The sequence below is a fragment of the Bombina bombina genome, chromosome 2, assembly GCF_027579735.1.
Source record: "Bombina bombina isolate aBomBom1 chromosome 2, aBomBom1.pri, whole genome shotgun sequence".
NCBI classification, from domain to species: Eukaryota; Metazoa; Chordata; class Amphibia; order Anura; family Bombinatoridae; genus Bombina; species Bombina bombina.
Window position 1 is genome coordinate 566818994 of NC_069500.1, and position 16294 is coordinate 566835287.

At 38.3% G+C, this 16294-nt stretch overlaps 1 protein-coding gene across 3 annotated transcripts in view; it reads left to right on the forward strand.

Moving 5' to 3' along the window:
* The window catches only part of AGTPBP1 (ATP/GTP binding carboxypeptidase 1), a 362468-nt gene that overhangs the window by 206767 nt on the left and 139407 nt on the right, over positions 1-16294 (forward strand). For all 3 annotated transcript variants that reach the window (XM_053702435.1, XM_053702434.1, XM_053702437.1), the window contains 3 exons: positions 8880-9011; positions 13212-13305; positions 14728-14765. In XM_053702435.1, the coding sequence (XP_053558410.1) occupies positions 8880-9011; positions 13212-13305; positions 14728-14765 (264 nt within the window). The remainder of the gene's footprint in view (positions 1-8879; positions 9012-13211; positions 13306-14727; positions 14766-16294) is intronic.

Genomic DNA, 16294 nt, shown 5'->3' on the forward strand with positions numbered 1-16294 from the left:
GGCCTCTTTTTAGCGCCTTGTTGGGCAGTTAAAATTCTAGCACAGTCTTCCTGCTTCTTCCTCCTTGATCCAGGACGTCTCTAGAGAGCTCAGGGGTCTTCAAAATTCGTTTTTTGAGGGAGGTAATCAGTCACAGCAGACCTGTGACAGTGTGTTAGACTGTGATAAAAACGTTTAATATTAATTTGATATCCGTTTTTTTGGGTACTGAGGGGTTAATCATCCGGTTGCTAATGGGTGCAATCCTCTGCTAATTAATACATTTAAAGAATTGTTGACTATATCTGAATTATTTTTTTGTTACTCAACTGTGTTTTTTAAAAGCGCTGCAGCGTTTTTTATATTGCTTGCAAACTTATTGAAAGTATTTTCCAAGCTTGCTAGCTTCATTGCTAGTCTGTTTAAACATGTCTGATACAGAGGAATCTGCTTGTTCATTATGTTTAAAAGCCGTTGTGGAGCCCAATAGAAATATGTGTACCAATTGTATTGATGTTACTTTGAAAAATCAATCTGTACCGCTTAAAAAATTATCACCAGACAACGAGGGGGCAGTTATGCCGTCTAACTCTCCTCACGTGTCAGTACCTTCGTCTCCCGCTCGGGAGGTGCGTGAGATTGAGGCGCCAAGTACATCAAGGCCCTTACAAATCACTTTACATGATATGGCTAATGTTATGAAAGAAGTATTATACAATATGCCAGAGTTAAGAGGCAAGCGCGACAGTTCTGGGTTAAGGACAGAGCGCGCCGATGACACGAGAGCCATGTCTGATACTGCATCACAATTTGCAGAACATGAGGACGGAGAGCTTCATTCTGTGGGTGACGGTTCTGATTCGGGGAGACCGGATTCAGAAATTTCAAATTTTAAATTTAAGCTTGAGAACCTCCGCGTGTTGCTAGGGGAGGTGTTAGCGGCTCTGAATGACTGTGACACGGTGGCAATCCCAGAGAAATTATGTAAGCTGGATAAATACTACGCGGTGCCGGTGTGTACTGACGTTTTTCCTATACCAAAGAGGCTTACAGAGATTATTAGTAAGGAGTGGGATAGACCCAGTGTGCCTTTTTCCCCTCCTCCGATATTTAGAAAAATGTTCCCTATAGACGCCACCACACAAGACTTATGGCAGACGGTCCCTAAGGTGGAGGGAGCAGTTTCTACTTTAGCCAAGCGTACCACTATCACGGTGGAGGATAGCTGTGCTTTCTCAGATCCAATGAATAAAAAATTAGAGGGTTATCTTAAGAAAATGTTTATTCAACATGCATGCATTGCGCCTGTCACTGCTGCAGCGGCATTCTGGTTTGAGTCTCTGGAAGAGGCGATTCGCACAGCACCATTGGATGAGTCTCTGAGCAAGATTAGAACCCTTAAGCTGGCTAATGCGTTTGTTTCGGATGCCGTAGTGCATTTAACCAAACTTACGGCTAAAAATTCCGGATTCGCCATACAGGCGCGCAGAGCGCTTTGGCTTAAATCCTGGTCAGCAGATGTAACTTCTAAGTCTAAATTACTAAACATTCCTTTCAAAGGGCAGACCTTATTCGGGCCCGGCTTGAAGGAAATTATTGCTGACATTACTGGAGGTAAGGGCCACACCCTTCCTCAGGACAGGGCCAAATCGAAGGCCAAACAGTCTAATTTTCGTGCCTTTCGTAATTTCAAGGCAGGAGCAGCATCAACTTCCTCCGCTCCAAAACAGGAAGGAACTACTGCTCGTTACAGACAGGGTTGGAAAGGCAACCAGTCATGGAACAAGGGCAAGCAGGCCAGAAAGCCTACTTCCGCCCCTAAGACAGCATGAAGTCAGGGCCCCCTTTCCGAAGACGGATCTAGTGGGGGGCAGACTCTCTCTCTTCGCCCAGGCTTGGGCAAGAGATGTACAGGATCCCTGGACGCTGGAGATTATATCTCAGGGATACCTTCTGGATTTCAAAACTTCTCCTCCACAAGGGAGGTTTCATCTGTCAAGGTTATCAACGAACCTAGTAAAGAAAGAGGCATTTCTACAATGTGTACAAGACCTCTTAGTGATGGGAGTGATCCACCCAGTTCCGCGGACGGAACAGGGGCAAGGGATTTATTCAAATCTGTTTGTGGTTCCCAAGAAAGAGGGAACCTTCAGACCAATCTTAGATTTAAAAATCTTAAACAAATTCCTAAGGGTTCCATCGTTCAAGATGGAAACCATTCGGTCCATCCTACCCATGATCCAAGAGGGTCAATATATGACCACAGTGGATTTAAAGGATGCCTACCTTCACATACCGATTCACAAAGATCATTATCGGTACCTAAGGTTTGCCTTTCTAGACAGGCATTACCAGTTTGTAGCGCTTCCCTTCAGGTTGGCTACGGCCCCGAGAATTTTTACAAAGGTTCTGGGCTCTCTTCTGGCGGTACTAAGACCACGAGGCATAGCGGTGGCTCCGTACCTAGACGACATTCTGATACAAGCGTCAAGTTTTCAAAATGCAAAGTCTCATACAGAGATAGTTCTAGCATTTCTGAGGTCGCATGGGTGGAAAGTGAACATGGAAAAGAGTTCTCTGTTACCACTCACAAGGGTCCCTTTTCTAGGGACTCTTATAGATTCTGTAGAGATGAAGATTTACCTGACGGAGTCCAGGTTATCAAAACTTCTCAATGCTTGCCGTGTCCTTCACTCCATTCCAAGCCCATCAGTAGCTCAGTGCATGGAAGTGATCGGCTTAATGGTCGCGGCATTGGACATAGTGCCATTTGCACGCCTACATCTCAGACCGCTGCAACTATGCATGCTAAGTCAATGGAACGGGGATTACTCAGATCTGTCCCCTTTGCTAAATCTGGACCAGGAGACCAGAGATTCTCTTCTCTGGTGGTTATCACGGGTTCATCTGTCCAAAGGAATGTCCTTTCGCAGACCAGATTGGACGATTGTAACAACAGATGCCAGCCTACTAGGCTGGGGAGCAGTCTGGAACTCCCTGAAGGCTCAGGGATCGTGGACTCAGGAGGAGAAACTCCTCCCAATAAACATTCTAGAATTAAGGGCAATATTCAATGCTCTTCTAGCTTGGCCTCAGTTGGCAACACTGAGGTTCATCAGATTTCAGTCGGACAACATCACGACTGTGGCTTACATCAATCATCAAGGGGGAACCAGGAGTTCCCTAGCGATGTTGGAAGTCTCGAAGATAATTCGCTGGGCAGAGTCTCACTCTTGCCACCTGTCAGCGATCTACATCACAGGCGTGGAGAACTGGGAGGCGGATTTTTTAAGTCGCCAGACTTTTCATCCGGGGGAGTGGGAACTTCACCCGGAGGTATTTGCCCAACTAATTCTTTGTTGGGGCAAACCGGATCTGGATCTCATGGCATCTCGCCAGAACGCCAAGCTTCCTTGTTACGGATCCAGGTCCAGGGACCCGGGAGCGGTGCTGGTAGATGCACTTGCAGCCCCTTGGGTTTTCAACATAGCTTATGTGTTTCCACCTTTTCCGTTGCTTCCTCGACTGATTCCTAGGATCAAACAGGAGAGATCATCAGTGATTCTGATAGCGCCTGCGTAGCCACGCAGGACCTGGTATGCAGACCTAGTGGACATGTCGTCCTGTCCACCATGGTCTCTACCCCTGAGGCAGGACCTTCTAATTCAGGGTCCTTTCAACCATCCAAACCTAATTTCTCTGAGGCTGACTGCTTGGAAATTGAACGCTTGATTCTATCAAAGCGTGGGTTTTCGGATTCGGTTATTGATACATTAATACAGGCTCGGAAACCTGTTACCAGAAAAATTTACCACAAGATATGGCGTAAATATTTATATTGGTGTGAATCCAAGAGTTACTCATGGAGTAAGGTTAGGATTCCTAGGATATTGTCTTTTCTACAAGAGGGTTTGGAAAAGGGCTTATCCGCTAGTTCACTAAAGGGACAGATTTCTGCTCTGTCTATTCTTTTACACAAGCGTCTGGCAGAGAATCCAGACGTCCAGGCTTTTTGTCAGGCTTTGGCTAGGATTAAGCCTGTGTTTAAAGCTGTTGCTCCTCCGTGGAGCTTAAACTTGGTTCTTAAAGTTCTCCAGGGTGTTCCGTTTGAACCCCTTCATTCCATTGATATTAAGCTTTTATCTTGGAAAGTTCTGTTTTTGATGGCTATTTCCTCGGCTCGAAGAGTCTCTGAGTTATCTGCCTTACATTGTGATTCTCCTTATCTGATCTTTCATTCAGACAAGGTAGTCCTGCGTACTTAACCTGGGTTTTTACCTAAGGTTGTTTCAAACAAGAATATCAATCAAGAGATTGTTGTTCCATCCTTATGTCCTAATCCTTCTTCGAAGAAGGAACGTCTTTTGCATAATCTAGACGTGGTCCGTGCTCTGAAGTTCTACTTACAGGCAACTAAAGATTTTCGACAAACTTCTTCTCTGTTTGTCGTTTACTCTGGACAGAGGAGAGGTCAAAGGGCTTCGGCTACCTCTCTCTCTTTTTGGCTTCGTAGCATAATACGCTTAGCTTATGAGACTGCTGGACAGCAGCCTCCGGAAAGAATTACAGCTCATTCCACTAGAGCTGTGGCTTCCACCTGGGCCTTTAAGAATGAGGCCTCTGTTGAACAGATTTGCAAGGCTGCAACTTGGTCTTCACTTCATACTTTTTCCAAATTTTACAAATTTGACACTTTTGCTTTTTCGGAGGCTGTTTTTGGGAGAAAGGTTCTACAGGCAGTGGTTCCTTCTGTTTAATGTTCCTGCCTTGTCCCTCCCATCATCCGTGTACTTTAGCTTTGGTATTGGTATCCCATAAGTAATGGATAACCCGTGGACTGAACACACTTAACCAGAGAAAACATAATTTATGCTTACCTGATAAATTTATTTCTCTTGTAGTGTATTCAGTCCACGGCCCGCCCTGTCTATTTGAGGCAGGTTCTAAATTTTAAATTATAACTCCAGTCACCACTGCACCCTATAGTTTCTCCTTTCTCGTCTTGTTTCGGTCGAATGACTGGATATGACATGTGAGGGGAGGAGCTATATAGCAGCTCTGCTTGGGTGATCCTCTTGCAACTTCCTGTTGGGGAGGAGAATATATCCCATAAGTAATGGATGACCCGTGGACTGAACATACTACAAGAGAAATAAATTTATCAGGTAAGCATAAATTATGTTTTGATATTACAGTTCTATCATTTTGTTCAATATATAATTATATATTAAGCAATGGAACACTAATATTTTAGCCTGCAGATTAATTGAAAGAGACAGTAAAATCTAAATGAAATGTTTATGATTCAGATAGAGCTTTATTACTGAACTGATCTCTCCCTCTGATTGGATGGGGGGGGGGGGCATGTTTTTAAACATCCCTTGTGTGGGAGAATCGCTTCTAAATGGGAGGTAAACTGTGGGTTGAAACCGCCATGGGTCATTATTTCTTAAGATTTTTGTATTAAGTAACACCTCTGGGCATTTGTTTTTTATGTATCCCAACTGCAAAACTAAAATATTTTTTGGTCTTAAACTTTCGAATGAGTGAAAATGGAAATCATGACTGATACATGATTTCACAGACACATATCTATTAACATGAGAAAATATACAGGCATCAGAGCAATTTCATTTTGCATTTTAGGTTATGATAGGTAAATTCATATCTATGGTACCACCATTCTATGTCTAACTTCATTTTATACACAATTTTACTGTAACACACTTGGGTATAATACACTTTGCCTAGCACAGTACTCAGGTGCCACTAACTAGCAATATTAAGTATTTTACAACCTGAGGTAAATCAGTGATTGAGCAGTAGACCGGCCTAGACAGTGAAATGCTCACAATCTGCCTTGTTAGAAACATAGAAACATAGATATTGACGGCAGATAAGAGCCATAGGCCCAGCAAGTCTGCCCGATATTACCTAACAGTATAAATTTATCTAGTTTGTAGGATAGCCTTATGCTTGTCCCATGCATTTTTAAAGTCCCCAACAGTGTTTGTCGCTACTACCTCTTGAGGAAGTTTATTCCATAAATCAATCACTCTTTCTGTAGAGAAGAGCTTCCTCAAATTACTCCTGAATCTACTACCCTTTAGCTTGAGATCATGACCCCTTGTTCTTGAATTTTCCATTTTATGTAAAATACCCACAGCCTCAGTTTTACTAAGCCCTTTAACGTACTTGAAAGATAGAAACAGATAGGAAGGTGGAATGAGAAACACCACTCCCTGTAATATATATTATTATATAACTCCATAGCTACATCAAGGAAAAAACAAAACAAGGAAAATAAGGGGGATAAAGTTGTAGTGAGAAGATTGTATTTGCTGTTTGTATTAAAGGGACACTAAACCCAATTTTTTTCTTTCAAGATTCAGATAGAGCATGCAATTTTAGCATCTTTCTAATTTACTCATTATTTGAAAATGCATGAAAAAAATAAAGTTAGGAGCTGGCCCATTTTTGGTTCAGTACCTGGGTAGAGCTTGCTGATTTTTCTACATTTAGCCACCAATCAGCAGCAAGCCAGATGCTGAACCAAAAATGGGCTGGCTCTTAAAGGGACACTGAACTCAAATTTTTTCTTTCATGATTCAGATAGAGGATGAAATTTTAAGCAACTTTCTAATTTACTCCTATTATCAAATTTGCTTCATTCTCTTGGTATCTTTATTTGAAATGCAAGAATGTAAGTTTAGATGCCGGCCCATTTTTGGTGAACAACCTGGGTTGTCCTTGCTGATTGGTGGATAAATTCATCCACCAATAAAAAAGTGCTGTCCAGAGTTCTAAACAAAAAAAAAGCTTAGATGCTTTCTTTTTCAAATAAAGATAGCAAGAGAATGAAGAAAATTTGATCATAGGAGTAAATTAGAAAGTTGCTTAAAATTGCATGCTCTATTTGAATCACAAAAGAAAAAAAATGGGTTCAGTGTCCCTTTAAGCTTACATTTCTGCTTTTTCAAATAAAGATAGTGTGAGAACGGAGAAAAATATATAATAGGAGTAAATTAGAAAGTTGCTTAAAATTGCATAGTCTATCTCAACTATGAAAGAAAAATGTGGGTTTAGTATTCCTTTAAGCCATTTGGATATTTCTTGTAATGGAGTAAAGGGGTATTAAGAGGTTGGGTGTGATTAAAGGGACAATAAACTTCTTGTGATTGTTATATCAAATGTTTGTTTATGCATAGTAAAAACACCTTTGCAGTATACTTTAATTATTTTTCTTCCCTCTTTTCCTATAATTGAAGTTTAAAAATGGAAGGTTTTCCAGTTCTAAGAACTCAAAGTGCAAATAGCAGAATGCACAAGCCTAGCCCTGCTACATAGCTGTCACTAATAGCTTGAGATGAAAAGAACTGCAAAACAAAAAATGTTATGCTAATAAAATGGCCATTGCTAGGTCTACTGCCAGAAGCAAGTTTGGATTGGCTCTTCCAAATAAGCAAATGGTGGGTGAGTTTGGCTAATGTAAAACAATTGCAGGAAACAAGGTGTTTATCCATTAAAAATGTTCACTTTCATCTAATATTGTATTTCTTGCACAATTGCACAAAATCTTGTAAAAGCAAGGCATTCTCTGTCCCTTTAAGGGATTATGGACACAGAACACCACCAAATGAGTTTTTGGGTCAGTTGGTATTAAAGGGACATTCCAGTCAATATTTAAATGCACATACATATTTGACTAGAAACATATTTGCAGTATACATGTATTGGAAAAAATGCCTCTAGTAAACGTTATCACCATTTTAGTGTTAACATTTTTCTCTCTCATGTGCATGTGAAACATAGCTATATATTCTCAGTGCACCTGCATGTTAAGTACTGCAACTGCTCAGAGCACAAGTAGGGCTTGTATCATGTCAGCTATCAACACATTGAGTCATTACCAGATGGTACAAGCACCTTAGGCTCTCTGAGCAAGTGCTGTGTTTAAAATGCTGGTGCATGGTGCATACCTAAATACACTTTTGAAATAGCTATAACTTTTATTAGAAGCATTTTTGCTAATGCATGTATATTACAGAAATGCTTCTATTCAAAACTGAAATGCATCCATGTGGATTTAAATTTTGTCTGGTATGTCCCTTTAAACACTTACTGGTTTATTAAAGCACACAGCTAGATTGGAATATTAGTCTTTGATGTGACTGAAACTAGATACATAATTGTGTTGAATTTTTCCAAAAACAGGCATTGGTTTTGCTATAATTTAGGATATCACAATCCACAAAGGACATATAAGAAGTGTTTATGGGACATGTTCACCATTATGTTCAAGCTGTCTAAAAAATACAATATAATTAAAGGGATATGAAACCCAAATTGTTTCTTTCATGATTCAGAAGCAACTTTCTAATTTACTCCTATTATCTATTTGTCTTCATTCTCTTGGTATCTTTATTTGAAAAGCAGGAATGTACGCTTAGGAGCCAGACCATTTTTGGTTTGGCACCTGGGTAGCGCTTGCTGATTGGTGGCTAAATAAACATACCAAAAGAACTAAGAAAAAATTATAATAGGAGTAAATTAGAAAGTTGCTTGCTCTATCTGAATCTCAATCATGAAAGAAAAAATTGGGTTTCATATCCCTTTAAACGTCTTTGCTAAAATTAGGAAGTGAGCAAGGTTGGAGACTGTAATGCTAATTCACTCACTAACCAAGTTTGATGACTATACTGGTGAATTATTTGACAAAAAAAGATAAAACTGACATTTAATATATGATTCTATGAGATTATAGTCTAATATCTCGTGATAGTAGACGGCTAAGATTTTATTTTATTCACAATTAAATAAAATAAAGTAGTAAAAACAACCTTCTTGGTTTGACGTCTTTTGATTAACACTTTGTTTGTATTGTGTCCTATTTTTCACAGATAAGAAATTTGGGATAAAAGCACGAGTTAGCGGAGCATTGACAATATCTCTAAGTTTAGTGAAGCTGAATTTGCAGAACCCAAAGATTCTACTTCCTTGTCTTCAAGTTTTACGGGTCTATTGTATAAACTGTAAGTACTCTATGCTTCTTCATGCGTAAAGGAATTTCTGATTAAAGCGGCGTTGCAGTAAATGGTTAGGCATTGTTTAAAATAACATTTTATGGAGTCATAGTTTTTGATGTACGATAAGAAGCAGAAAGCCAGTCTAGTCTGCCTATAACATTGTCTAAACTAAAGACTTAAAGGGACATTAAACACAACATTTTTATTTCATAATTCAGATAAAGTGATAATTTTTTTTTTTTTTTTTTCCAATTTACTTCTATTATCAAATTGACTTTATTCTCTCTATCTGTTGTTTAAAAGCAGGTAGGTAGGCAGGCTCAGGAACATGCATGTGTCTAAAGCACTATGTGACAGCAGTTTTGCAAGAATCATTTTAACGCTGTTATACATTTGCAAGAGGACTAGGTGGCAGCAGTGTTTGCTGTCCGGTAGTGCTCTTGAGGTGTGCACACTACCTACCTAGGTATGCTCTTCAACATAGAATACCATGATAAGAAAGCAAAATTGATAACAGAAGTAAATTGGAACCTTTTTTTTAAATTGGTTCTGTCTGAGTAACAAAAGAAAAATGTTGTGTTTCACTTAATTCATGCATACGGTTAGCATTAGGAATATTACAGGTATTCTTAAGGAAGTGTTTGTTTTTTTTCTCTCCAAAGCATACTCTTAGGGCTAGATTTATTATAGCTGAGGCGTACAGGGGTGCGTATACGCGCCCCTGTACGCCTCAGCTCGCCTGTGGCTTGGCGAAATTACCCGCAGGTATTTGGCATTACACACGAGCGCAATTTTGCGCTCGCGTGCAATCCCGCCCCCTGCCCGCGCACAGCCAAACACGCGCGAGCAGGAGCTGTCAATCTCCTCGGTCGGACTCGACCGAGGAGATTGAATTTCGCCAGTTTAGAGGTGGCGAAGAGCGTTATCAAGCAGCGGTCTGGTGCCCGCTGCTTGATAAATCACGTCGAGCAAGTTCTTGGAGAACTTGCTGCCGTAGGGCTGCCGTAGGGGCTTCATAAATCTAGCCCTTAATATTACAACTCACAAGCCTAAACCCATAACCTCTTGTTTTTATATCCCTCCTGTTATATCCCTTTTCACTCGCGCGTAACTGTTAGCGCTCCACTCGTAATCAAGGCTGAAATGTTTTCAGGATTCCATGTAAATAAAAGAGAAATCTGTGAATGTGCTGAAACTGTGTCTCTTTCTCAGCACAAGAGAATTTAATAATCCAATGAGAGCCTTAATGTTAAAGAGAAGAAATATGGTATTAAAATGATACAACTTAGCTTTATCCCTCTCTATCAAATTAAAGTGACATAAAAGTGCAAAAAGAAAATGTTCTATGTTAGGGCATATTATCATTGCACTGTTGCTCGCATGTAACTAAAAAGAAATGCTCTAATATTTATGAGCATATTTGTTAAATCACTGCAATGTGATTAAACACATAGTTAAAATCAGCTCCAGAGCAGCAATGCATTTGTGAGAGCTAGCTGAAGATATCTGGTGAGCCAATGTCAAACAGCATATGTGTGTAGCCACCAACCACCAGCTAGCACCCAGGAGTGCATTGCTGCACCTGAGCCTACCTAGGGATGCTTTTGTAACAAATAACAAGTAAACTTGATAATAAAAGTGAATTAAATATCTTACAATGACATGCTCTGTCCAAATCATAAAAATTCAATTTTGACATTTATGTCCCTTTAATACAACACAAACTTGAGACAATTTATAAGTAGAGTCTGTTGTTTCAATTGATGGATCACGTGACTCGCTAGATATCCAGAAATGGTTTGCTCACTGGCTGATGAGGGCAACTCCCACAGCTCATTTGTTGTACAGACATGACAGGCAAGCATAAAAACAAATATACATTTTAGTAAGCTCAGGAATATCTATTTTAGAAAATCCAAAGCTAGTACACTTTCAGTGGTGCTAACATTATATTACATATTTCTCAAAACTTAAAGGGACAGTAAACCTAGGAATTCACATTTAATTTTACAAATTGCCCTATGTTTCTAATGTAGTCTACGCACATAAGACGCTAAAAATCTCAGGCAACATGTAAAAAAAAAAGCATCCTGAAACTTAGTGTGGGTGTCTTCACAGGCCTTCGTCCGCTATGGGCTTTATTTCTTTTATATTTCCAGAAGCATGCCTTGTAGCCAATCCTGTGGCTGCTGTTCACGCTGCTATATTTATTATATTTATATGGGTTGTTATTAATAGAAATTCTCAGTGAATTTTGCAAACTTTTAAAATCACATGTCTATTGACTGCTCTGAGAAGCCGGACAGGCATGCAAGGCTCATGAACGAGCTTGGAATAGAGGAAATGCGGTTGCGCAGCAGCCTTCTCATGGGCTGGACCCCTCTATACAAAACACTCCCCCATTAGAAGCGGCTTAGTGGCTGGCAAAGGGATCCATAGCAGATGCAGGAATAAATATGAGGTAATATATACATAAATAAACCCATATGTTTACTGACCCTTTAATTCTAGTTACCTGTAAAACATTTATCCCAATTCAGTAGCTGTATAAATGTTATAGCCTTAACAAAGTTGGTTTGTTATCTATGGGAGTCATGATTCTAAGAAACAGATCATTCCTTTGTTTCCCTTTATTTATAATTAAATCATTCAGTTTTATCTGAGTGGCATGTTATACTTATATATGAAAAAGCTTGCTTGACTTGGTATAGTGGGGATGGCATAACTTAATACACTAAATGGTTAAAGGAGCATGAAACCCAATTTTTTTATTTCATGATTTAGCATGCAATTTTAAACAACTCTCCAATTTACTTCTTTTATCTAATTTGCTTCATTCTCCTGATATCCTTTGTTGAAAAGCACATAAAAATAGGCTCAGTAGCTGCTGATTGGTGACTGCACATAAGATGCCTTGTATAATTGGCTTACCCATATGCATTGCTATTTCTTCATCAAAGGATTCCTGAAGAATGAAGCAAATTAAATAATAAACGTAAATTGTATTCTGTATCTGAATCACAAAAGAAACATTTGGGGTTTCATGTCCCTTTAAGGAAGGTGATATTACATAAACTGTTTGGCCATTAATAAGCACTTTGTGATATAAACACCAATCTGTTCTCATAAAAAAAACATGTATCCCAAGAAGGTTTCTGAAAATACATTGCACAGTGTCTTTAAAGATTATATTAAAATACTTTATATTGTGGGCTTGAATACATCTATTAAACATTTTTAAAATATCTGGCTATCTGTCTATCTGTTTGCCTATTTATCTATGCATCATTGTATATATTTTTTGATGTTAAAAGTGTTTAATATTGAAACAGGAAATGCATGTTTGTAAACTATTGTCAAGTACAAATTGATTACCAGCTAATAGCCAGATCCACAAACTTGCACCCAGAAGGGTGCACCCAAATGTGTGTTTAAAAAACCCCCCTGAAAAACCTAACAAACAAAAACTGAGTTATAGGTCCCTTTAAAGGGCTCGATTTATTAAGCCTTCTCCTACCTTCAACTGCAGATTCTCACAAGAGAACCTGCAGTAAGGATTTATCAAGCAGGGGTCATCAGACCGCTACTTCCTACCCTCTTCTCATCCGACCGGTGAGATTGACAGCTCCTGCCCCCATGTGATTGGCTGTGCGCGGCAGGGGGCGTGTTGCATGGATTGCTGCCCTCCAGAGGAGAGCTGGGGCAGACAGGGGCTAAAATGTCCGCCCCTGTCCGCCCTTGATTGAGAAATCGAGTCCAAAGTATAGAAGTCTCTATTACACTCTAATTACTAATAATTAGCTCAGAGTATGTACTATAACTTACAAACTAAGCCCACTATGTAGCTGACCAGCTTGTCACTATATAAAAGGTGGGCAGCAATAGATGCAGTGTAAAGTAGAAAAACAGAAATGAAAGAAAAAAGCATCAATGTGGTACTCACATAACATAACATAATATAATATGAACCCTCTAACATTAGAGATCACAAGAGAAGACTCTAATTACCTAACAACCTGATGTCATGCTTTATTATTTCTTTTGCTATTTCAGAAACCCCTTAGCTGGAACTTAAAATAAAAACTGGCTAATACTGAGTAAAAAGTACAAAGTTGTTAGCTCTGCACATACGATTTATAGATTTACACTGACATATGTTACCTTCCAGTAAAGGTTTTCTGTTAATATTTTATCATTTTGTTTCAGCTGTAAATGCCGTACATCTGGGAAAGAACGGAGCAGTGGAAGTTCTATATAAGATAATTGGACCATTCAGTAAAAAGAACACGGGCCTGGTGAAGTTAGTACCTTATTCTGTTTTGATGTGCTCAGTGTTTAAAATAAATACGTTCAGTAAATCAGTTACATTACTAAAATATTTGTTCTCTTTAATAACATAAAAGTCTGGCAATATGTTATAAACAACGTTTTCTGCGAGTACAACACTTCAATGCAAACAGTCGTGGACTAATGCCGCTGTTCACATCATGCAGAAATCCAAATGTTTTGTACTGGAGGAATGCCAGATACGCCAAAAAACGCTATTTGTTTCTTATGGGTCCGGATTAAAGGGGCATTAAAAACTTTTTTTTTTCTTTTATCATTCAAATAGATTTACCATTTTATATAACCTTTCAATTTACTTCTATTATCAAATTTGCTTAAAAGGACATGAAACACAAACTTTTTCTTTTATAATTCTGATAGAGAATACATTTTTAAACAACTTTCCAATTTACATCTTTTATCAGGTTTGCTTTATTCTCTTGGTATCCTTTATTGAAGGGTTATCATTGCACTACTGGGAGCTAGTTGAACACATCAGTAAGCCAATGACAAAATACATATATGTGCAGCCACCAATCAGCAGATGTCTTCCAGCTCCATAGCCTACCTAGGTATCCATTTCTGCTAAGGATACCAAAAGAACTAAGCAAAATAGATAATAGAAGTAAATTGTAAAGTTGTTTAAAATAGTGTGCTCAATCTCAACAATGAAATAAATTTTTTGGTTTCATGTCCCTTTAATTCTCATGGTATCCTTTTTTGAAGGAGCAGCAATGCCCTACTGAGAGTTAGCTGAACACATAGGTTGAGCCAATGACAAGAAGCGTATACTGTATGTGCAGTCACCAATCAGCAGCTTCCTCCCTGTAGTACATTTTTGCTCCTGTTGGTATGCTTTTCAACTAAAGATAGCAAGAGAACAACACAAATTAAATAATAGAAGTAAACAGGAAAGGTGTTCAAAATTTTATGTTCTATCTGAAATATGAAAGTCAAAAACAATGTGTATTTGAATATTCAATTATATTATTTTAATTTGCTTTTAATAACGTTATTTTCTAATCAATGTAAAGTTACAAAATATCCAGGTTTAAAAAAAAAAAATAATAATAAAAAAAAATAGAATAAAAATTACATTTGCTTAGAAAAAATAAAAAATTAAACAAAAGCAAGTTAAGCCCTAAACCATTCTGATTTCAAAATAAATACAAATCCCCAGGCAGTATAAATAAATATTATTATTAATTTGTTTTTAATTTCCTGGGAGCCATACTAAAAGGTACAGTATTCTTTCATTTTTCCTGCACTGTTATTTTCCTATGTTTTATTAGGAAATGTTTTATATGATAATAACAACCATAGATGCAAAAACATCATTTTTTTTTTACCAAATCTAATATGTCTAAATGATTGTGCATTTTTCTTACATTTGCAGGGTGGCTTTAGACACACTCGCTGCTTTGTTAAAATCAAGTAAGTTTTAAACTACTGAACAGCTGATTAAGGAAACTGTTATATTAAAATGTTTTTCCTCCTGAGCTCAATAGCGTGTGAGTTTCATATTTCCCTTTATTTCTGGCGTTTGATTTTAAGATATCGTAATCTGTAATCATTTTCTGGACATAACCGGTTTGTGGAATTGTATATGAGCAGTGAAAGAAATGTTTATATGAAATCTCCTTGGAAATATAATTGAAATAGCAATAGCGCCTTCGTGTGGCCATTTAGTGCAAATGTTTCAGCATAATTTCATTTTAGTGATACATAAGCGCATTTAGTTTTAATTATATATTTTTTTGCTATGAGGATCATATGACTTTCATTGACTGCCTATTTGAGTGGAATCTAGTGAGAGAGGATGCTGCAAAATCCAGTTATTTTGTTTAAAAAAATCATTTTTCCCCCTCTCAAAGTAGGCAGTAACTAAGGGCTCGATTTCTAAAACGTTTGCTGGGTCAGACGTGGTTTTCTATACCGACACTCACAAGGGCTGCCCTCAGGAAATTCTATTAAAAAGGTCTGTCCCTGCGATATGTCTCCCATAGAAAGTAATAGAGCTTGCGGGAAAGGTAAACTTCACTAGGGAGAGCGCAGTTATCAGTGAGCAGGGGGCGCACTTTAAACATTAAACCCTGTAGGCAATAAAAATCTGATTAGTCTTTCAGTGTATACTATATTACAATGACCTCTATGTTTGGATACATGTGTTTTTCTATTAGGATAAAAAATATATATGGAATTGGCAGCGCTAAAAAAGCATGGATATAGCGTAATTGTCAGTGTAATGGTATTATACCCAATTTAATGTAAGATATATGAAGAATAAATTATAAAATATAAAATAAAATCTTTAAAATTCCTAACAATATATGTAGGGACGTCTCCCAATATATAATGAGATCACAATTAACAGAGCAACAATATAAGGATATGTAACATCTTATCTTTACAATATGGCAATATAAAGGATTGTGGTAACTGGTGATCACAATGTAACAATTCAATAAAATATCACAAAATAGCACAAAATGTCTGTTTGGGCTATTGTATTCAAGCTTGATATATTGTGGTTTCAAACAAGGTATTATTAACCTCAAATGGATGATGTATATGCTTATTCACAGTTCTTTAATTTATAAAGTGTGGCAGTTCGCAATCCCCTTGGCGGGTTTACCGCGTCCAGAGGGATAATGTCGAAAACTATGTACTATGTTCCCCTCGGCGGCAACTGTCCGTGTCCAGAGGGATTAGGTGAGTGTAAATCAGAACGGGTACCTTTAGTTTGAAAGCTTTCGTAGAGGCTTTGGTAAATTTCTGACTCGTGATCCTCTTTCAGGTTGTTTTCAAGCAGTTGATTTGCAAGGCTCCGGTGGCGGATGTTCGTCACCTGACTCCCCTCTGTACTTTAGAGGTCGGAGGTCATGTCCTGGTCCAACGGCTGTGTATAGCTTTGATGATTAAATGTGCTATTTCTTTTTCTTTTCAAAATCCTAGGCGCCTTA